Genomic DNA, 23,949 nt, shown 5'->3' with positions numbered 1-23,949 from the left:
AGCAGCGAGGTTGGGTGCAGGGTAGGTGGCACATAGATCCATAAAAGAGGCATACACTTCAGAAAATCAAGCAGAAATGAAAGCCACAGCCAGCTAAACAGCATATGTAAGAGCATAAACATGGAAACAAGAGGTTTTTAAAGAGACTTGAGGAGTCACATTTATGTGTTATATCACCAGAGTATCAAATCTCCATCTAAACTACAAACACTGCTCGCAACTGGACTGCAGGTGATACGCCCTGGAGCATCTGGTTAAATGTGAAAAGCTCAGGGTTAACTGGAAGCTCCAGGTTTACTGGAAGATCCATAGCATCATTACCTGGGTTCTCTGCCTTGAGTACAGCTGCATTTCAGGCCGATGCAGCACTTCCCCAAATGCCCATGCCAACCTGGGCAACCCACACAGCACCACATAATCAAAGAAATATCCTGGTGGGCTGGCACAGGATGGCCTCGGCATGGCTTTCCATGCCAATTTGCTCTTTTTCATTGTTCTGTCCTAGCCAGACATCCTTCATTATTTAAACTGGGATTTTTAAGCCATTTTCACGCATCTTTACCACCCACACATAAGTGATGCAGCTGACAAGCTGAGACACCAAGGCACACTCTGCAAGGAAGAGTAATGCTGGTTTTATATAAGAAGGTTATCACAGGCATTTCATATTTTGCCGCTTGCTGGCTGCTCAACACAGACATACGTGCCCTGGGTCATTTTTGCAGTATCGGCACTAAAACTAGACCATCATACCAAGCTGCAAAGAGCAGCTTTATTAAACAAGAAAGAAGCCAACAACTTGGCAGCCCCACACAAAAGGACCTAACATTGATGAAAAGATGCCATGAACAAGCACCCAGGTAACAGGAACAGTCATGCTCCTATACAGCTTTCCCCAGTTATTTGAATTACTTAAGGATTCATGGCACACATTTTCATTTTTCTTCATGAAAAAATGAAGTATTTTCTGGAGATGTTTCAGCTGTACAGCAGTTCTTGCACTCCAAAGTGACTGGAAACATTCATGCATACACCAGCATGTTCCACAGCTGCTATTACTGTATTATTGTAGCAGTTTACTATGAAAACACATATCCTGGCATACAGGCCTCATGATTGCTTTGTAGCTCTTCTTCTTCAGCTGCTAAGGAAAGTTAGAGTTTCACTGAAATTGTTTCCTATAGAAGAGGCTTCTCTTCCTCAAAAGCAGAACTGAAAACGGGACAAGTCTAACCTGGACACCCTACAGTAGGGTCTGCAGGAGCTATAGCCCAACCCTTTTGTGTTCCCATTCTCCTCTGTGGTCTGTGCCCCTCATGAAACTTATGTCTGTGAATCTTCTAATGCAAACTTCTTGCATGATTTTAAAGCTAGAAATACATCCTAGAGGTTTTGGGTTTGATTTTTTTTTTTTAAAAAAAAAGGAAACCAAGCCTACAGTAGTAGAGAAAAAAAAAAAGTTAACTTCTTTCTTTGCCTTTCAATGTTTCAAACATAGAACACTCATGCTCAGACATCTATTGAAATCTCATTCATATTATCCTTGTTTAGACATATACCAGTGCAAAAAAAACAACCCAGCTGTTACAGGAACACCACATTACAAGAGGAATGGAGCACTCGCTGGATTTCACATCAGAAAGAAGAGATGAAGGGAACCAGACATTCAGTCTGCTGTGGGGAGGGGGCAGCTCCCAGTCCAGCACAAAAGTAGACGTGGAAGGATGCGCTCATCTCTGGGACCTACTCTCAGGTGTCACAGCCTCTGTTCATCAGATCATGGGGGAATCCTGTCAAAGCTTTGGTGCTGTAAAGAAGGTTCGCTTTATGAAATCCTCTTCTACGAGTCTCTGAAGAGAGATTCCCAAAATTGCTAAACAATGCAGCAGAGAAGGAAAGGCTGTCTTCCTGCAGCACGGCCTTCCTCCAGACTCTGCAAAGAAGCCTGAGAGAAAAAACGATGACTATGTCCTTCTACTGCACACAAGTGGCACCCAAACACTCCTACATCAGGAAAGCAGAGGACATTCTCCCAGCCCTCTGCACTTTGCTTGGTGAGATACTTTTTGGATATCTGGATCCAAACAATGTGGACGTGCTAATCAATAGTCACTTCTCAATGGTAAGAAGTACAGCTGTGGAAGGTCATCTAGGAATTCAGCATATAAAAACGTAACTTGTCTGAAAAAGAGGAAATGTACTGCAGTTGAAATGGTAACCCAAGGTGACAGGTAAAGAGGGAATGCTGCCCAGCTCCCACATACGCGTACAGTATTCTCTCCATCACTGCCATTGCTATCCGTCTTCTCATACCCTTTCAGCCCCACAATTACATCAGTGATTGTTCCTAGAGCTCCTCAGCTTCGAAATAATGACAAAATGAATCAAAATCTATTAGCTAGAGATTAAACAACAAAATCCATTTCGCACAGGATTCCTAGCCTCTCCCTCAGCCTCACAGACACTTCAATTTCCTGTTTCCCTTTCCTGAATCCTGCACTTTCATTCAACCCATATCCTTTCTGTTGGCACTTCGACAGCCTTGCACAGAGCCACAATATTGCTGACGGGAATGGAGCTGGGCAATGAAGCAGATGAGAATCTCTGAAAAAGCAGCCTGTGCTTTCGATTCCCATCATATGAAGGAAACAGCTCCCGCTGCTTGCTCAAAGCCAGCACCTGAGCGAGAAGCCGGTGGTAAAAACAGTCTCCGGGCAAGATCGAGCGGATAAGACAAAACAAGGCATTCATCTCCTTTATAAAAATCCAATAGAATTTGAAGAATTTATACTACAGCTTTGCACTAAAGTAACTGTCACAGGAAAATAAGAATCTCTAATACCCGTCTCCCTGCCTGTGACAAGCCAGAGGCTCACGTGGTGGCCGGCCACACTCTACTGCTCTGAAACACTCAGTAAATCCCTTGCAGCCATACATAGAAGCATGGAAGAGTACCAACACCAGTGGGTGAAACTGGTATCATGGGCATTGGTGCATTTTGGAGTCATGCTCTTGAAGGACTAGACAAAGAATGAAATTTCTTGCTGAAATATCATCCCAGGCCATGGCTTCCATGCTGGCTACCCAGAGACATACCAGATGTCACACAGACCTCTTAACACAGTCTTTCCCTAAGATTCTGCATCAAGAGGAGTGTGGCCAGCAGGTCGAGAGAGGTGATTCTTCCCCTCTACTCTGCCCTCGTGAGACCTCACCTGGAGTACTGCGTCCAGTTCTGGAGCCCCCAACATAAGAAGGACATGGACCAGTTGGAGAGGGTCCAGAGGAGGGCCACGAAGATGATAAGAGGGCTGGAGCACCTTTCCTATGAGGACAGGCTGAAAGAGTTGGGGCTGTTCAGCCTGGAGAAGAGGAGGCTCCGGGGTGACCTTATAGCGGTCTTCCAGTACCTCAAGGGGGCCTACAGGAAAGATGGGGAGAGGCTGTTCAGGAGGACCAGTTGTGATAGGACAAGGGGTAATGGTTTTAAAATAGAGGGAGGTAGATTCAGATTGGATATTAGAAAAAAATTTTTTACCATGAGAGTTGTAGAACACTGGAACAGGTTGCCCAGAGAGGTGGTGGATGCTCCATCCCTGGAGACGTTCAAGGCCAGGTTGGATGAGGCCCTGAGCAACCTGATCTAGTTGGAGATATCCCTGTTCCTTGCAGGGGGGTTGGACTAGATGACCTTCGAAGGTCCCTTCCAGCCCTAACCATTCTATGATTCTATGATTCTATGATTCTGGAGCCCAGCTAAAGACAATTTATAGAAAAATTTGTTTTAGATGGGAGCTCAGTTCAGTGAAGGTAGCCATCTCGACTGGACCCTTGTTTTACAGGGGACTATCAACTTCAGTAAACACTCTGCTCCCTCCAGCAGCACCAGTTCACTGCCAACATCTGCCTCCAGGACAGATCGACCTCCACTGATGACTCCGAGGGGTAAGTAACAGATCTAATGTTTTTGACAAAGCTGGGGCTACAAAAGAAAGCTTCAAGCACAGAAGAAACTTTGCATTACATACCCAATAAAAACCTGTTTACAGAATGGGGAAGCCCAGGGAAGCACCTCTTAGGGAGGAACTCAAAGCAAGGATCAGCTTTTTGGCCATGCCTGCACCGTATTTTGCAGCTTTGCAGAGCCAATAGCATCTGGCTACCCAAAGACACCTCCATCCCGACCTGATATTAGTCTGTATCTTGGTCAGTAAGAATTCTTGAGGTCTTCTTGTAGTACATTAGAAATTCTTATTTGTCCCCATAATGTTTAGTGGCATCATGGTGGTTACAAACGATGGCTGAAAGGCACAGGCTTTATAGAATTTAAAACTGTCTGTAATTCCTCTGTAAAATACAAACTTCAATGTTTCTGTTCCCAGTCTACAATTTTCCATCCCAAAGGACTCCACATCTGCACTTCAGGGGATCGAAAATGAATCATAAATAATTGAACAAAGTCTTGTTCTGACATTTATTTACAAGATTTAAACAGCTAACACTCACTAAGTGGCCTGGTAAGATAAAACAGCATTGGCACATGCATGTACAAAATTGCCTCGCAGCCACCTTAGGAATAATTGCCATAATGACATTACTGAAATCTGAATTAGATTAGGTCACAGCAATGGACAAACACTGATAGCTATGATGACAGAAATAAAAGCCCAGGTTGGAATGACAGTTTAGATCAAGATAAGGAAAAATGGCCCACAGGGACTCTTACACCACAGCCACAGGGGCAAGGAGAGATTAAAAGACTCCAGTCCCACTAGGGAGCAGACAGAGCTCTACCAGCCTATTACATGCCCCGCTCTCTGGTGCTGATGTATGCTGATAGTGTGGCTGTTATTGCCACCAAATGAACCAGGTCTCTTCTCACACCAGACAACTGGTAAAAGATTAATGATATCTAAACCAGGCATATATTGTTTGTATATGCCATGTGTGCACTTTTTAGAGCTTTATGATCTATAGCTAACAGCCAAACCACTGTCGTCAGTGTAAAGCATTCATAGTCGGTCATCTCCAGTAGATGGAGCTTTAAGAAAAGCTACAAATGCATTTGTTATAATAATGAAATGAGCTATGTGGCATCTTGAAAGCAGCTATGAGCTTTTGTGCAGCCTCCTTTTTTAAATGAATGCCAATAACGGTTTGCTATCATGACATTTTATATAGATAGGCAGAATCCCCTCCTCGCTCGACATTCAGCAAATCCCTGCACTGGCTACTGAAGTAAGATCATATTTATTTTCCTGAACCTGACTCATAGGCCTGTCTGACCTTTTTAAATCACTAAAACACTGTCTTCACGTTTTAGTTTTGCCATTTCAAGTCTAAGCCAAACCCTTGAGCCTTATAACCAGGAAGGACGGGAAAGCCACCTTGGAAAATACAGAGACTACAAGCACAACAAACATCAAAGGCAGATGCAGAACAAACATTTTATTGAAAACTAGGCCAGCAGGGCTTTGGAAGTAAAGCCAATAAAAACCATGAAGTTTCCTGAAATAAAGTCCAGCAATAACAGTTGTTTTAGGGATCACGTTGAAGACTCTGAACACGGCACAGGGTGGGAGGATAGCATTTAGGATTTCTAGTCCTTAATTACAGGCTGACAGAGTAAATATCTCCATGCTGTTTCGAGGACCATCTACTGAAAGGTATACTTTTGAGGATAAAAAGGACCACATTACCCAGAACCCACAGCAGGTAGGTGGCTGTATGCAGACAATGGAGACGTGGAGGAAAAAACATCACCACAATTTAGCACAGAATAGGAGACAAGGTAGTGAAAGTGCAAAAGCAAGGAACGTTATAACAGAAGGAAAGAAGAGAACAAACATGTGAACAGACTGCAGTGAACAAAAGAAGAAAAACAGGAAAAGAGCAAAAGACACCTTTGATCTACCTGTAGGGATCCTAGACTTATATTACTAGGTAGTAACAGACCTTTCAAGAGAGCACCTTTTGAAACCACTGTACTAGCCCAGGCACAGTTCGGTGCCCAGCAAGGAAAGACTTCCCTTCCTCCAACACAGGTACCAAATCGGGGAGAAAATGAGAGAAAAAGAAAAAAATCTAGCAAAACAATGCACAAGGAACTAAAGCAAAGACAAGTTGCTCTGAGCCACATCACAGACATTGTGCTGTGCATGGTTCTTGACCCCACATCTCTAAAAGATCACTGACAAGCTAGAAGGGACACAGAGAAGGATAGTCTAAAACTGGCTAAAGTCTTTGAATGGCTTTTCTTTGAGGTAAAAATCAAGTACACCAGATTTCTTTAGCCTGGAAAAATACAACATGTTACATGTGTAACATGGCTTGAAAAAGGAAACAGCAGCGATCATACACTGTTTCTTAGCCTGCAGGAACTCAGGAGAGGAAGCAAAAGATGCAAAACAAAGCCAGTGGATCCCCATAGTCCCACTCCCACATCGACAGAGACAGAGTGGTCCGAAAGCAGCGAGGCAAACTTCTGGAAGGATCATTCATCAGGAGCTAGTGACACAGTGATACGCCATCTGTGGCTCCTAAACCAGAAGTTCTGGAAGCAAAAGGCTTGCAGGGACAGGATCACTTCAGTTTGTACTGCTCTTTAAATATCACTGTTACCTGCTGCTGAAGACAAGTTTTCACTCAAGCAATCTTAACTCTGATCCACTTTGGGCATTCTCATCCTACCCTGTCCTGCATTTTTCTCTTTGGAGATGCTTCCTGTTGTATTGTGCGTCAATTAGAACTGACAAAGTTGCTTAAATCCGAAGCCCATTTGTGTGAAGCCTTGTCAGTCAGACTCTGACACCTCACATCTCCTTGCCAAGGTGGCTCAGCATTGGCAAATGAGGAGTCTGAAGCATTTAAGAAAAAACATAGAATCATAGAATGGCATAGGCTGGAAGGGACCTTAGAGATCATCTAATCCAACCTCCCTGTCACAGGCAGGGACGCCTCTCAACTAGATCAGGCTACTCAAGGCTCCGTCCAACCTGGCCTTGAACACCTCCAGGGAGGGGGCATCCACAACTTCTCCAGGCAATTTATTCCAAAGTCTTACCACTCTCGTACTGAAGAATTTCTTCCTAAAATCTAATCTAAATCTGTTCTCCTTCAACTTAAACCCATTTCCCCTTGTCCTATCAGTGGACTCTCTTGTAAAAAGTCCCTCCTCAGCCTTCCTGTAAGTTCCCTTCAGGTATTGGAAGGCAGCTATTAGGTGCCCCCGAAGTCTTCTCTTTTCAAAGCTGAACAATCCCAGCTCCCGCAACCTGTCCTCGTAGCAGAGGTGCTCCAGCCCCTGGATCATCTTTGTGGCCCTCCTCTGAACACGTTCCAACAAATCTATGTCAACCTTATGGTGGGAAATCTCCACAAAGTGAACAGTGTCTGAAAAAATAAAACAATCCGACACATTTTTGCACACAGGAAAACAAAAGCCTCACTAAAATTCTTTTAGCAACGTAAGGGATGCAGCAGAACATATTCAGTTAGTGAGCCTTGCTACGTATACGTTTGGCTCTAGATTACACAGTGCACCACAGAAACTCTGAATCATCTTCACAATAGACGGACTTCACATTTAAAATACAAAATAACCTAAAGAGTTATGAGCTACCTCAGAAACATGTCTTGTTCTCAACGGTGAACGGGACAAACGTGTTCTCTGATTCACGGCTTAATGGTTCCATTGGGAGTATTTACTGTTCCTTACTCTGAGCCTTATTTCACCTTCTCTGATCAAACAAGGACTAAATAAACTTCCTTCAAAAGTTTAAAACAACAGGTTCTTTATACTTGAGTCAGACAGGCACAAGGGGCTGCTGGGCTTTGTTATCCCAGAAGGCAGCTAGAGACTTCGCTGTCCTCTGTATAGCAGGTACCTATGGAGCACAGCGTGGTCACTGTCCCATGGAGCTCATCAACCATGTCAGGGAGATGCACAGAGCCCACAGGTATGAGAAACAGAGAGCACAGCTGTGAAGAGCCATGCCCAAGATCACAGCAGCAGTCAGTGTGACTGATTTTGCTGGAAAAGGACTGAGAGAAGGTGGGACGAGAGCAGGATTTGGCTTTGAACAAACACATTCAGTCTTGAATGTATGGCAAATTTGTTTGCCTCAACTCATTAACTGTAAATGAAAAAAAATGAAGGTATATCAGCACACTTTAAATACAGCATCTTTGCAGAACAGTGATTTCAGGAAAAAGAAAGGAAAAAGACCATCTCTGGAAGTCTGCCTCAGACCACAGATCTAATCAGTTCTTTGCTATTAGATTTCACCTGAACTACTTTCTAGGTAACAAACTGGCAAATCTTAAGGTGCACGCATCTTCAGCCACAAGGCTTCCCCCTTGCCCATCAGGACTTAACATCAAATACTAGAAAGCAGATATGTTTTGCTAACTTGAAGGGATGTATCAATGCAATGCAGAGAATGTTTTCAGTCCTGCAGGGAGCTGAGCAGCCAACTCCCTGGACAGTTCAGGGAAACGTAGTTACTCAGCTCTTTGCAAAGCTTTGAGTAAACCCAAACCACTATTAGCTGGCATCAGCAGGGAGCCCTGGATCAGTCCTTACCTGTGAAAGTTACTGTCCAGTACCTGAAACATAAAACTTCATCTGTCATGCTTATTAGAGCTGGTGATATTCTCTCTGGATCTGAAGATCTAAATCCAGCACCACAAACATACTCAAACATTCATCACTGAAAAAAAAAACCCAAAACAGCACCTCTTCTACCTTCCTGCAATACTTGTCTGTTGCACTTACTAACAAAAGGTGACTCTTTAAGCAATGGCAATTTCTTACAGGTCAGGCCCACTCCTAAAGCTTCCACCAGCTCCTAGCTCTGCAGTAATCATGTAGTAGTTCTCAGTACAAGGCTACAGCATCCAGATACAGATTTGACAGGCCACTGCTTTGGACTGGCTCTGGGGAGGAAGTAAAACTCCTGTCAACATTTAGACCCACTTAGAAACATTCAGTAACTTAGAACGTTTTGAACAATTTAGAAACCACTTCGTTTCAAGTTCGATGGGAGCATCTCAAATTGGAAATCAACCCATTCTGTTTCTGCCTCTACCTAGAGAGGCTGACAAGGGTTTAATTAGCCTGTACACTCAATTAAAAACAATGAACAAAAGGAAACAACAGTGACGCTTTCTCAAAGTCACCCTCAAATACACAAATTCCAAGTTACTTGTGCCAACACTTTGTAAGGATTCAGCAATAACACACAGAACACATATGATGCTCCCTTTCCATGTTGAAAGGCTCAATAACTACATTGGTGGATACGGCTGAAACTGTGTGCCTAATGAGAGCAAACCTACCAAATTGTCTTTTCTGGGAAAAAAAAATATGAGTTGGGTAGCAGAAGAAAACTCACTCTGAGCACAAGATGCAACTCTGGACAAGTCGACACGAAACCTCAGACTACAGTGCACAGCAGCACTGCACAGTTGCTCCCCAGCACCTCCCAGAGACAAACTCCCAAGCTCTCCTTTACGCACAGAACCACAGAATTCCATCAGTCAACTTCAGTGCATAAGCACAACTCCTTGTCTTTGTTACCGAAGTATTTCCTCTGGCCTTGATTTCTAATTATTAATGGTTTAGTACAAACTGCTCATTTTCACAGAACACACAAGTAGTCTGAAGCATTGAAGTCTAAAAGGCAAATAACGTCTCAGTATTTCTCCTCACTGATATAAGTATAGTGCTCTAATTCTCCTTAAAATAGGATTAATTTTCTTCCTCAAACTGTGAGGAATAAAGCGCTGTCTTTTTCTCTTCCAGGATTTATTTTTGGCTGAACGCTTTATGTAACACATTCCTGAAAAATTAATTTACAAAAGATGTAAGACCTTCAACGACTCAGTAGTGACAAGTGCTTTAGTTTTTGTGTTGTGCAGTTTCCCTGTATTCCTTTTATTAGCATGAATTCCACTTTGCAGCTTCATTCAATATTCAACACAACTGGGCCACAAAGAGATGCCTGGAAAGTTAATCCTGCCAAACTTACCAGAGTCATGTAGTCACTCGACCCAAGGGCCTGCCCGTGACTTCAGAGGAGCTGCATAAATTCAAGCCCACTGAGCATCTGCCCCACTGGATCACAACATCTATACGAAAATTACTAAGATTTGAAACATTTCACCTTTTTTTCCCCCCTTGAGAAGACTAGAGTGTCAAGAAAAATCTAGTATTTTGATCATATTTGAGAGTGTACTTGGTTAGAAATCAACAATAAAAAAACCCCCACATTCACTTGAAAATAGGTGCTTTTTGCTTTTGATAAACTAAACAAACCACTCGTCTTGACAAATAACTGGATGTTTATAGCAGCATCAGGGATAAAAGAGGAAGTAGCTAAAACAAAACTTTTGGAAAGGCTAAAAAAAAGTGACAGTTGCACCCAAAAAAAGCATAATATTACCAAGCTTTAAAGACTTCATTTCCATAATAAAACCAGATTCCAGCACAACTGTAATTGTAACAGACAGAAGAAGGAAGGCTATTCCCAGAGAAAAACAAATACTTCACCAACAGGCAACATTAGCCACCTTATGACAAGATCTATGGAGTAAACAACGTGCAACCAACAGTCCTGAGAAGTATTCCCACATCCGCCTTGGGGATTGCTTAACATCATTTCTCAACAGCAGTAAACTGACACAGGACTGAGTTTAGCACGGTGACATACAACCCCACCACCACCTGAAGAAGAAAAAAATCACTAGCTATGTTCCAAGCATGCAAAGCTATTAGCATCAGAAACGGGTAACATTGCTCACTAGAGGGCAGCAGGAAACAAACCAAAACCAAGAAAAAGACAATACTTCCCAGAACAGGGGCCACGACCTTCAGCAAGGTCAAGGAAGTTAGGCACAGGTCGTCTGCCTAAGAAAATCCCATGAATTCTGACGGTGTTTGGGATCACAGGTCAAACTGAAGAAAGTTTGCAAGCGGGAGAGCATGTTAACCTCCTGCAGTCAAAGGAGACTCTTCCTAACAGCACAAAGCACCTTTGTACAGCACCCTCCCCTTCATTTCCACATCAAGACAAAAGGGAAGATATTCTTTGGGCAATCTATATCTTTTTGGGAAAGGGAGACTGTTAGAAGTTTCTGTATCTAAGCACGGCAGCCAGTACAAGTCCTTCTTAGCTCAGCTTTGGCTCGGTTTGAAAGTGATTTTAAATACCATGCGTGTTTTGGATTTACAAACTTAACACAGACCTCTTCAATGAGAATATATATAAAAGCGTTTAGCCTTCAGGTTGTCCTCAGCATGGTGACACAAAAAGCCATTTTAAAAATTCTGCAGCTTTTGGTGGCAGTGGTAGCTCAGACTATAATTTCTGTACCAAGTAATGAATGAATACGCCAAGTTCTGTGTTGAACTGAACGTCCAAGCACTCATCATGCACCAGCCCTAAAAGGTTGCTGCTGACATGACAAGTACAGCCTGCTCCTTTCATTTTCAGCTCCTACGTCAGCACACGTGCACAACTCCCATGCAGAAAAAGCGCAAACCATGCCAGACTTCTTCAGTAATCACAACCCTGTTCTGCAAAAGAGATTGAGCAACACTTGACAGGCAAGTGGACATGGTAAACAGGAGAGGGCATTTAAGGAGAAGTCAGAACACATGCACCAACATCAACGTGACTCCTCAGTTGCTAATAAAAGACGTAACAACCCACTGCAAAACTAAGCACGTAAATCCACTGGGTACGTGTAGCATTTTTTTCCAGAGGAACCCAAATCACCTGCAGAAATGACAGCTGTGTTAACAGGTTGGAAATCTCTGCTTTGTCTAACACACATGCTTGGTTAATTGAAAACCCAGGAAGCAACCAGAACAGTTCAAAAATCATGATGGCTTTTATTTTTAAACTGGGATAATCTTGCAATCAGGTATCTTCTTGATTTGAGCGACAATTTCAGCAGCAGTGTCGTGGTCCAGACTCACTGATTTGCCTGACGCCAGTGAGGGTCCAGTGAAATGGTTCTTCTCCAGTTCCCCCAAGCCCTCACTACTTGTTCTACACAGATTATTCTTGAAAAAAGTCTAAAAGAATGATTGATCAAAAAGAACCTGAAGCCTGGCTCCCTGCACGGGAAAAGCAATAAATGCTCCAACATTACTTTTTCTAGAAACCACCATTCTGGAAAGACTGTAACCCCATATGAAAGACAGGACACGTTGCAGATCACTGTATCTTGGCGTATGCCTGTGTTGCTGCCAGAAAGAGCAGCTGTCCCCATCTCAACAACACAAATATTCACATGGCTGCCCAGCAAGCTGGGCCAATTCCCTGAGCTGACTCCTCATGGGGCCACCTGAGTACCAGCACTAAGGATGGAGCAGGAATAAGAAGCATGGTCAGGGACAGCCTGGGATTCTCACTGCATTAGAGAGGTCACGGCAGTCCATGGAAAATAACCAAAGGTAAGCCTAGGCTCAAACCTGAAGCAAATTGCAAGAACACAAGTAGAGCTTTTGGACAGGCAACTAAAGGTTGAACACCTCTATCCCCCAAAACTGGCTTTTATTATTTTTTTTTAAAGATATCCAGCTTTTGGATACATACAGGCTGCTCCAATCATACTCTCTCCAGCCCTTCCTCTCCTACTGTCATCCTTCCTCTTATTTTCTCTGTTCCTGTGACACTACATTTTCCATGTATCTTCCTCTTCCACTGGGTGACCCTGTCTACCCATCCATTCTCCTAAGGACACAGCTTTTGAACTACTTTTCATTACAAAGAAAAAGCGATTAAGGGAGAAGCTACAGGACAAACAAGGAGACCTACCCCCCCAAGATTGCTAGCCCCAAGGAACAGCCACGCAGGCAGATGGGGCTGAGATGGCCCATGCTTCACAGAGGCAGTCTCCCAAGCACGGTGCCACGACAGAGCTCTCAAATGCTGCCTCCAAGCTTGGCAGAATCGCCGCAGGGCTGTGCTGGCAAACCCAGCTCTGCCAGATCACGCAGCATGGGCAGAGCCCAGGACCCTGCCTGCACCACATCTGCCTTCTATTCTCTAACCCGTTTTAGGCTGCAATTTTTCCAGGCAAAGACTATGCTTCCACTGTCCCTGGCATGCTCTGGTTCAGTGACCTACAAGAAAAAGCGATATTGCCAGTGACTTTCATTGTAAACAAACTTTATTAACTGCCTTTCAAATATTAATCAAAATAATTTAAGGCTTCCCACACACACACACACTCCTGAGCGCTGTCAAGTAAGAACTATTGTTGGCAACTTTTCTTAATCAAGAGGAACTATAAGGTGTTGCTGCAGCATTGTGCTATCAAGCAATACATATTAGAAACATTATATATACAATTTTTTGCATTATTCTTTTTCCAGTATGGGGTAAAAAAAAAAAAATCACTATCACTGCTTAAACACTTGAACTCTCTATGACAATAAGCTAGAAGTTTACATGTTTGTTGGAAGAGCAGAACCCTCACTCCTGCACAAATTGTAAAACCACTCATTTATACATAACTTAGACATTTAGAACTATTCCCACAGGACTACTGTTTTCTTGCCTAGGGATGCCTGCCTTCATAAAGCCCTATTTTCATGGCTAATGGGCACTATCTTCTGTTATTACAGGTGACGGAGCCTCTCTAGACTATTAAGACCTATTACAAGTGACTCAGGCACTAGGAATAGCTCCACACCCATTTCCGACTCAAGAGGCTGGGATGGCATGATACTTTAGTCAGTCTCAGTCCAGTTCATGTGATAGATGTCAGAAAACACAGCCTGTCCTGTCAGTCCGCTTCTCTCCTAAGGATGCTGTCACATTCCCAGAGACCTAACGGCCTTTTGGAAATGCTTCTGAATGACTAAGGAAGATCCTCACCCCTAATAAAAATCTTTCAAGTCTGATGAGAAGACTCATCATCCACCCTGCCCAAGCTCCAGGATGCAATCTTCTGGTCATACTGTGGGCTGCAAGCTGTAGCCACCCCCACCCTCCTGATTTATCTTGTGTCACAGCAGCAGTTTACAATGTCTCATGAGAAAACAAACAAAGGAGCTTCCTTTCCCAAGGTAGTTTTAACAGAACTTGCTCATTCAAGAACGTTTGACACAGGCAGATTGTTTTTAAAACCATCCTCCTGCCTTTTCTGCTACGCTGACCAAACTCAATGGATTAGAAAGCTGAAGTTGATTCAAAAAAGAAAGAGAGTTTAAGTGAGTGTGTATGTCGGTTTCACACTGTTAGAAGGAGAAAGGAACTGAGATGTTCAGACTATGAACTGGGTCTGATGTGATACTTGGTTATTCCACTACTAGGAGCACAGAGTAAGGAACCATTTTACAGCGTGCATCCCATAGCTATTGCAAAGTGGGTTTAGTTGCGAGGGGTCTCTAAAACGAGCAATGAAAGAGAGGGTCCACAGGCCTGATCTTCCCTCCTCAGCACATCTGGAATCCCCGCTGGCACCAGAGGGTGTTGGAGACAGCACAGAGGCAGGACCTGGCCTCTCAGCATACCTTGGTACTGAGCTTTAGCTACATATTCCACATATGGACCGTAAATACCTTGCCCAATGCCGTCATTTGGGTTTAGGGCTGCCTATCTTCATTTCTGCAGATGTCACTGCTGCTCTGCCTCAGACCAGACTTAGGACTGCTGAGCAGTCATGCAGCTCTTCTGCGGATCCCATTCATGACAGCAATCAAGTCCAGTTGCCCTGAGCCACACTAAATGACGTCTGAGCAACTAAGCTGCCCTAAAAACATGGCAGAAACTGCCTCACAGCTCCCAGAATTTCTTCATACCTGCAACACAGGGCTTGTGAAATCTGAGTAGATAAGTGCCTTCCAGCCTGTCTCACTGGTAGAGGAACTTCCCCATCCTCCTCTCTCACAACAACGGAAAAGGCTCGCTCAGGACGTTCCTCGTAGCGGTAGTCACCACTCTCATGCACAGAAAATCAAACAAAACCTCAAACCAAATACACTATTCCTCTAATGCAATATGGATCATAGAACGTGATTTGGATCATGGTTTAAAGTAGAGGTTACAGGAGAAGATTTGCAACATTAGTAACATAAGACACGTAACTTCCTGGTCTTCACAGGAAAACCAAAGCAAGAATTGGTATCTACTTTCTGCAGATTTCATTACAGTTCTGATGTCTCACAATTAGAGGTGAAGCAACTGCACAGGTAAGTAGTCAACATCAACAGAGATAGATTAGTTTGGCAGATCCCACTTCTGTGGGATGCTTACCTGTTTAGCATGCAAAATAGTGGAGTTACCACTGAAAAACTCACACGTCTGATTCTAAACCGACTTCTTGGAACTAGGCCAAAGTAAACCACACAGTGCCAGAGAAAGAAAAGGAACCAAACCCTACTTTTATACTTCTTAAGACTCCAAAACAACTCGAAATATCATCAATATCATCAGTGATGTTTCACTTCCTCAAGTGTCCTGACAAACGATCTCCACACACTATTTGCTGATCAGATTTTATTTCCCACCCAAATATTAAATAGAATTGCTACAAGCTTCAGCCCAGCCAGTATGAACATATGGCAAGAAGTGTCACTGGGCCAGTGCATTTCGATTTCACACTTCTTGCCAAATATTCACACTGATCGGGCTGAGGAGTGTAGTAATTAGAATGTGCCAGCTATCCCTTGATCTTCTCAGATACACCATTACTCCTGAGAATCCAGAGTAGTGGCTGACCTAAAATGCTATTTCCGCAGGAACCAGTCCTCCTTCAAGCAAGGAAACGTCTGTCTCCCAAGAGCTGAACTGAAGCAGTTCTTATCACACTAATGCTAATAGCACAAGCAAACATTCACGGTTTCAATTTCAAATTAAGGGGCTAGAGAGGCCACATCCCGAGCTCATGAGTAGAAGATACATGATGAGCACATGAAGAACATAAGGAAAAGCTTAAAAATATTTCTTGCTGACGATGTTGAGACAGTCTTTCCTATTGATGCCTGGAGGATTGCTCTGTGGGTTGGTTCAACTAACTCTCTTCCTCTGATAACACACCAAACATGAAGAAACAGTGTTGTCTAAACATTACCAGCTGATAGTATCCTCTGAACTCCTCTCCTGTGTCTCATCAACCCACAGTTCACACTCTGTCAAGCTGGAACAGACTGTAGTTACGGTAAACTGTGTTTTAAGACAAGGCAGATGCACCAGCATCAGACTGCTTTTACTCAGTCAGATGACATACTGCTTAAATAGATAATGCACTGGCTAAAGAAAGAGCACACGGAGAGGAAGAAGCTGTTACCTGTGGGCAGAGAGGGAAGAGTATCCACAGAATGAAAAAGTTCCTCACTGTTTTCAGAGCTGTGAGGGGGCAGAAAATGCTCTGCTAGGTCACAAACAGAGGGTAGGTCCAATACGCTGCTCTCCTCCGAGTAATGACTTGGTGACGTCTCTTTTCCTTCCATGGTCCCACTGAAGAGACACAAAGATGACTGAGCTGGGTTTTTAGAGCATGAAAATCCAAGCAGAAGTCAACACAAATGATCTGGCATTACTGCACTGCTTTAAGAGCTGAGAGCAGCTGTTCTTGCACATTGGTACTTCATTTAAGAAAATAAGAGCAAATTTAAAGATCTTAAGGAAGAACAACAGCAAAACCCACAGACAACAGCCCTCAGCCCTAAGTAGGATAACTAGGAGTCCACAACAAATCTGGCTTTCCTAGAGGTTTCCCAGAAGTTCAGATTCAGGCCCCAATAATAGAAAGGTATGGAGTATATTCACTTCAATGTATACTATGTGTGCAACGTAAAAGGAAACATAGAATCATAAAATCATAGAATGGTTAGGGTTAGAAGGGACCTCAAAGATCATCTAGTTCCAACCCCCCTGTCATGGGCAGGGAAATCCTCCACTACACCAGGCTGCCCAAAGCCTCATGCAACCTGGCCTTGAACACCTCCAGGGATGGGGCATCCACAACCTCCCTGGGCAACCTGTTCCAGTACCTTACCACCCTCAACGTAAAGAATTTCTTTCTTATATCTAACGTAAATCTGCCCTCTTTCAGTTTAAATCCATTGCCCCTTGTCCTATCACTACACGCCCTTGTAAAAAGTCCCTCTCCAGCTTTCCTGTAGGCCCCCTTTAAGTACTGGAAACCTGCTATAAGATGACCCCGGAGCCTTCTCTTCTCCAGGCTGAACAGCCCCAACTCTCTCAGCCTATCTTCACAGCAGAGGTGCTCCAGTCCTCTGATCATCTTCGTGGCCCTCGTCTGGACTTGCTCCAGTAGCTCCATGTCCTTCTTGTGTTGGGGACTCCAGAGCTGAACACAGTATTCCAGGTGGGGTCTCACGAGAGCTGAGTAGAGGGGCAGAATCACTTCCCTCGACCTGCTGGCCACACTTCTTTTGATACAGCCCAGGATACGGTTGGCTTTCTGGGCTGCTAGCACACATTGCCGGCTCATATTGAGCATGTTCTTCAGGGTCCCTTCCCCTTACCACTGATGCTTCTAGATGTCACAAGTTACACCCTTCCTTCCTGGCTCTGTTCATGAAATTCATCACACTCACCAACAGAAGGAAAGAACATCTTTTAACTTGGTAGTCTCAACCCCACAGGGATAGCAAAGATTTTCTGGTGTGGAGATACTAGGGCAGCTGTGTTGTATACCCTGTGCACAGCACTTTGGAAAGCTGTGGATGAAACATTCCCATATCCCAACACCATTCTCTTGAGCTCCCTGAACTAGTCCACAGCCACAGAGGGCAGGAACACACAGCTGGGTGGAGAGCAAGGCAGGGCAGGTGCCATCCAGCTCCAAATCAGGGCCCACAGTGGATGGGCTTTCGGAGAGGATGAAACTAAAGCGTTCCACTCCAGCAGGTCTAAGCACAGCCACACAAGCGTCTGAGGCAGGAGAGGAGTGAAAGGTAAAAACTTGGTGGGACGGGTGCTCAGAAATCCTTGGGCTGAAGCATGATTAGCACTGTCTCGGTAAAAGAGGCTCTCTGTAGACCTCAAGGAAAGATACAGAAAAGCCTCAGACACCCTCAGTTTCCACCTGATACCTCAGCCACTAGCCTTTGGCCACCCTGCACAACCCCTTGTGAGGCACCTGAGACTCTCCACTAACAGTAAAGGCTCTCAGCAGAGCACTGCAGCGCTCCAGCTCACACCTCTAGCAACACCAAATAGAGAAGGAATTGACCCAGTCCTTACTGCAAGGCCTTACGGCAGAAGGACTTTTGGGCAGGAGCTTCACTTAAACACCCATTTAGCGCAGATGATGAGACTGAGTGGGGTAAATGTGAGCAGACATAGTATTTTTTCTTTCACTCAAGTAATAGATGATACTTTTCATGGAAAAAACGTAGACAGAACAAGAGTGTTTCTCGTGAAATGTGAATTTAGTTCCTAGCTCTCACAGAGACGTCAAGAGATTTTGTTCAAGTTTCTTCCTTCATCTGTTTTGTTTACTCATATGCAATTAAAAAAAGCAGATTGTGGCTATCTGCACTCCTCTCCACCAGCTGTATCCTTCTGCTCTTTTGGTAAAGAGTGACAGGATAGAGGAATCAGATGCAGTGGTCCAGCAACGGCTTGAGACCCTGCAGGCTCACATTTATTTCCTCTTCCATAAAATTAAGAGGATAATGCACTCTTATCTCAGGGGTGTTGTCTATGAGGAATGTTACAGCCATAGTGGCCAAAAAAATCCCTAGAAAGGCTTAGTACTGAAAAACGAAGTAAATACTCCCATGTAGATATTTTTTTTTAAAAAACACCATTCCTTAGGTGCTCCTTTGTTGAGCAAACCTGTAGCTAAGATGCACCTCTGACCTTTGCAGAATGCTGACTTGCTAATGAACAGAGTGGAGATGTTGGCTCTGATACTGGAGGAGACCAGCTGCCTTGCCTTGGAGGGACAAGCAAGGTCAGTGCACTCACAGAAAGTTTCCAGGAAAAACAGAGCGGAAAGTTAAAAACAAAACAAGGTACACAACCCTCTACCCCCCTACAGTCACTTCATAGGGAAACTTCTCCATTGCTTTTCATGTCCCAAAACACAGATGATCTGTTCATAAGGAACACAGAGAAGCAGAAACTTTCCTCAAGTATTGTTTTCATGATCTGTGCTACTTTTTAGGTACACAAATACTTTACAAAACAAAACTGCCTGTTTCAGTCCTTGGTCTGGAAAAAAACCCTACACCAAATACCCAACCAATCCTATCCTTCCAAGGGCAAGTGGGAGATTACAGCAAGAGGAGCTGCTGGTGTGGTACCACAGCAACTTAAGGTCGTCATTGATATGGGCTGCTGTGATCCTGGCTGTCTCTACCAGCTGCTGATGCCAGCCTCCTTCCTCGTATTACCACAACAGGATTAACAGCATGTGCAGCCATGTGATGATCAGGTTCATATAAACCAAATCACAGAATGTTAGGGATTGGAAGGGACCTCAAAGGATCATCTAGTCCAATCCCCCTGCTGGAGCAGGCCCACCTAGATCTGATCACAAATCACCTCTTTTTTTTTTTTCCCCCCCAAGAAATAAAAGCTTTCCCTTGGATCAGCTCCCTCTAGTCCTCCACTAATTTCAGAGTGCAGTTTGACCATGTAAGGCAGCGTAAGCCAAGACTACAGCAGTTCTGCTCCCAGAACTGATGGAAAGACTTGTTTGTGAGCGTAAGCAAGACCTCAGCTCAGCCCTGGACTTTCAGGCACATGGAAGAGACACACTGTTGCCTCTGTGCAATACCTGGGAACAGCACTGGTGCGGAAGCAGTCCTCTTGGGTAGAGTTCGGGAGCAAACAGTCTGTCACTACTTCAGGATCCCCTTCTTCTTCCTTCATGGTTTGTCAATCTCGGCTCCCTGGAATGAAACAAACAGGCTGGTTACACGCACATGCTTCACATCAGCTGATCGAGCTGGCGGATGGTGCGACCTTTCGGAGCACGTATACCTGCCAACGTCAACAGTCAGTCATCACATACACCGTTTGTCAGGTTTGACACGGAGAAAAGTTTTTTCAAGGAATCAGAAACAGCACATCTAGTAATGACCTTGATCTTTTGACAGTGATGGAGACCTCCTGGAAAGGGGAAAGAGAGCAAGAAACGAAGCCAGGATTTTCTTTACAAGAAGCTGTCGGGTTTTGTTCAAAGCCTGCACAGCAGATAAGTGAATTACAGTTGGCATCCTTCCCTCCCCTCTTGCACAGGAGCAGGTATTTCCCCAGCAGGTTTATCAAGCCGCGCTTTGACGCCAACTCTGACGCCCTGTGCCGTGCTAAACCTCAACCAGGAAACATGTCCTAAGAGGGCCACGTAACTCAGTGTATGGAGCAAGACACGGACCCACAAACCCCAAATCCTGTTTCCCACCCTCTACCATTACATCTCTATTTTCAGTAAGCAACGACGACAAACATACTTTCAGGAGGAAACTGGATTTTCCTCGGGGCCACCCTTGCCGGGCGGCACGGTGCTGCTACTGGACGTCTCCCAGAAAAACGCCGGCCGGCAGCGCGCGGCGGGACGCGTGGGCGGATGCGAGGCGGTTTTTTCCCCCTTTCCTGCAGACGGAGACGTGTTAATTTCACCGACCGTTCCCTCAGCAGCGAAAGGAAACACGAGCAGCGCCGGGCAGCCGCCCAGAGACCCGGTCCGACCCACCACCCCCCCTAGAGCCAGAGCCCCCGCTGCCTCGCCATGGCTGCCGCCTCCGCGCCCCCCCCCCCCCCCGCCGTTTTCCGAGGAGAACAGCGGGCTGCAGCACGCACGGGCAGCAAAGCAGCGCGGAGGGGAACGAGGGAAAAGCCGAGAGCTTGCCACGCTGCCCCGCACTCCGCTCAGGCCCTCCTCTCCCGCCCCGAGGCTACCGGCCGCCATGTCGGCTAAGGGCGCGGTGATGCGGGAAGAGCCATCTTGGCTGCGGGCAGGCGCGGCCGGAGGGGGGCCCCGAGCGCGGCGTGGGAGAGGGAGCCCGCGCTGACACGGACCGCGGCGGATGCGACGCCTCCCTGAAGCGCCCCCCGGGCCGGCGAGAGCGTCTGCGCGGGCGGCGGGTCCGCCCCTGGGGGCGGCTGGGCGGGGGCGACGGAGCGGCGGGCGTGTGGCGCGTCCCGCTGCGGGCTCGGGCGTTCGGCAGCGCGGCCGTACCAGCCCCCGAGCCGCGGCGCAGCCCGGAGCAGTGGTGGGCGCGGGGCTGTGCGGTGCCAACATCGTGGCGGGGCCCGGAGGAAACAAACGCAGTTCTCACTCGGGATGTGAGCGGGTGGGTGGGCTGTGAGCGTTCCTCCCAGGGCTTACGGAGCCCATCTTCCATAATTCGTATGGAGGTCGAGGAACGGTGAAGGCAGTCGTCAGGGTGCCCGCGCTCTCCCGGACGGCACCGAGGAGTTTGAACGGGCAGCGTAGTGGGAGTGGTGCAGATCCTGCTGGGAAATAGGACACAAACCACACTGAATTTGGGGAGTACGCAGCAGAATCGCCGTGTGCCATGGTGACCGCGACAGGCGTGGTGACAGGGACCCCAGCGGCAGTTCTGGGGGAGTGACAGACATCCCAGCCCTCTAACAGGGGTGCAGTGAGTGCCCCCAGCCACGTGCTGGATGCATTCCCAGCAAAGGGAATATATTGCGTTGCCACCCGACAGAGCGAGTGGCACAGCCAGACATCCCGGGACACTGCTGCCAGCGGAGGTCAGGGAGCAGCCCATTTTATTGTCCAGGCAAGCAGTCAGGCAGGAAAGCTGCCGGCCAGCCGGCCTGCTAGTGAGAAGTGCTGCCAGGGGAGAGCTGGCTGCGCTTCTTGGCACACGAGAAGGAAGGAGCTGGTAGTTTTTTCCAAGAATCTTTGGACTGCAAAGCAAACCGATGTGTTTAGAAGGAAATCATTAAAGGGAAGAAAAATAAAGTTGAAGTTTCATGGTTGCCAAGAGGGTTTAGTTTTGCTCCCAGGTGAGTTGGGTCATGCTGGGGAAGATGCCCACAGGGACAGACTTTGAGTCTTCTTTTCAGGCACAGCAGCTGTGACTCTTCCTTACACTTACAGCCTCCCTCGAGCCAGGCCTGTGCTTTTGGGGTCACCGTGCAAGTAGAGATGCAAGCCTAGCTATCTCCTAGGCTGTCACTAAACCCAGACACTGCTCTACTGCCAGGCTACCTCTTGCCATTCACTGTCTGTCCCCAAGAACTGCCCATCCCTCTGGGGAGTGAGATGGCCCCTTTTTTTATGGGCTGGAAGGCAGCACCGCAGTGCTTTGTTTCCTTGCAGGGAGCGGGGCTGGAGCTGAGCTGGGGAATGCAAAACATCAGCAGATCTGCTTTATTTAGCTATGGGAGCACATGCAATATTACAGCCATTTCTGTGATTTCACCCCACTGGATCCTCCCAAGTCTCTGCCATCAGAAAGCTCTGGCAGTGGGGAACACCACTGGTAGGTACTGCTGGCTCCTGGGAAAGCAAGGAGCTCCAGCAAGCAGAACTGTCAAGGAAGCTGTGGTGCTTATTAACAAATGTTTCCAGCTTACCAGTTTCTATTTATCATATTAGGTGGACAACTAAATCTTTGAACTTCCTTTCATTTCCCTCCTCTCCCTCACCAGAAGGGAGAGGACCTGCATCCTCCTCATAGAGCAGTGCACTGCCCTGGTCCCTTTGCCATTGCAATCGACACTCTTTACCTTTATTCCTTATGGACATTATTGGCATTACATTTGCCTACAGTATTTAGGGCAAGTCTGTAAGTGTGTACTATGCTCCTTCTTTTTATCTGTGTTAATGTTAGCACATGATAAAACTATGCCAGCAGCTGTGTCTGAAGTTGATTAAAGCAAAAGGTACACAAGAGCCATGAAATGCAGAATTAAACCCCACACTTGACATTTAGCAAAGATAAAACTACAGGGAGTCACACATGGGGAAAAGGAAATACATTTTCTGACTATTGCAGCTCTGTTGCAATGTGAGTTTTCAGTGTTGACAGTCCCAGGCCAGAGTCTTAAGCTGTGCAATTTTACGTATGTTAGCTTCACTGAAGCTTACCTTCATTGAAGCTAACGTGTATCTGCTGATTCACCATCTTAAAAACTTAATACATAAAATGAAGAAAAAAAGTCTGACTTCATAAACAGCAGAAGTAGCAAGTTTGGGTCTTTTCAGTCCTTTCCCACTGTCACACCACAGGGGAGCAACTCTGTCTACTCACTTCCTTCTTTCACAGTAGCTAGAAATGAATTTAGTACATGAAAACAGAATAACAGCTGATTAGCTTCTGTTCAACAGGAAGTGTCCACGGCAGAAGGGATGCTAAGGAGACACAAACAAGGTTGATTTTCTCACTGTTGAATTGTACAAAGATCGTTCTATTAAACGACTAAACCAGTTTGTAGTCTGCATACTTAAGTGTTTTGAGTTCACTTCCTTACAATGCACTAGCCTCTTGTTCTCAAAACTGAAAGCAAGAAAGAATATCAGTATATTTAAATCTACTATTTGCATGCATTTTACTTCCCAGCTCTAGAGACTGTTACTAAAACAGATGGAGGATGAGACTGTGCTGGATTCCTGTTCTTAAGTTCCCCTCAAGCCCTGCAGACAGTGCTTTAGAGGCCTTTGCGCTGGAAGAGCCTCTGGTGGTTACCCCTGGAACAAGTGTTTTCAGGCTTCAGACAAGCCAATAGGAGAAACAGCTGTTTGAACCCATAAGATGAGAAACTGCAAATGGCAACTCATCGTTCCTTCCAGACCAGTAAGGTTTGCTGGTGGTACCGCAAAGAGCAAAGGGCAGAGGAAGGCTGGAAGAAGAGCTCTTTTCCACCACCCCGTAACAGGTAAGACACTTGGCATTCTGAAATAACTTTTGTCACAGTCATCCTCCCTTCACATATAGCCATGTCCTTTGTGTGCATACCATAGTACAGCGTGAAA

General features: G+C 45.6%; 1 protein-coding gene across 2 annotated transcripts in view; it reads right to left on the bottom strand.

The window, feature by feature from the left end:
• The window catches only part of CHGB (chromogranin B), an 80,166-nt gene extending 59,589 nt beyond the window's left edge, over nt 1–20,577 (bottom strand). For both annotated transcript variants that reach the window (XM_086631848.1, XM_086631850.1), the window contains exons 1-4: nt 20,450–20,577; nt 19,980–20,108; nt 19,774–19,888; nt 16,306–16,475 (exon numbers count right to left, since the gene is read on the bottom strand). In XM_086631848.1, the coding sequence (XP_086487974.1) occupies nt 16,306–16,475; nt 19,774–19,868 (265 nt within the window). In that variant the 5' untranslated portion in view covers nt 19,869–19,888; nt 19,980–20,108; nt 20,450–20,577. The remainder of the gene's footprint in view (nt 1–16,305; nt 16,476–19,773; nt 19,889–19,979; nt 20,109–20,449) is intronic.
• Between the last annotated feature and the right edge of the window lie 3,372 nt (nt 20,578–23,949).

The sequence above is a fragment of the Tauraco erythrolophus genome, chromosome 2 (assembly GCF_009769465.1).
Source record: "Tauraco erythrolophus isolate bTauEry1 chromosome 2, bTauEry1.pri, whole genome shotgun sequence".
NCBI lineage: Eukaryota > Metazoa > Chordata > Aves > Musophagiformes > Musophagidae > Tauraco > Tauraco erythrolophus.
The sequence above is the reverse complement of the archived record's forward strand: the minus strand, read 5'-3'. Positions and strand labels throughout refer to the sequence as shown.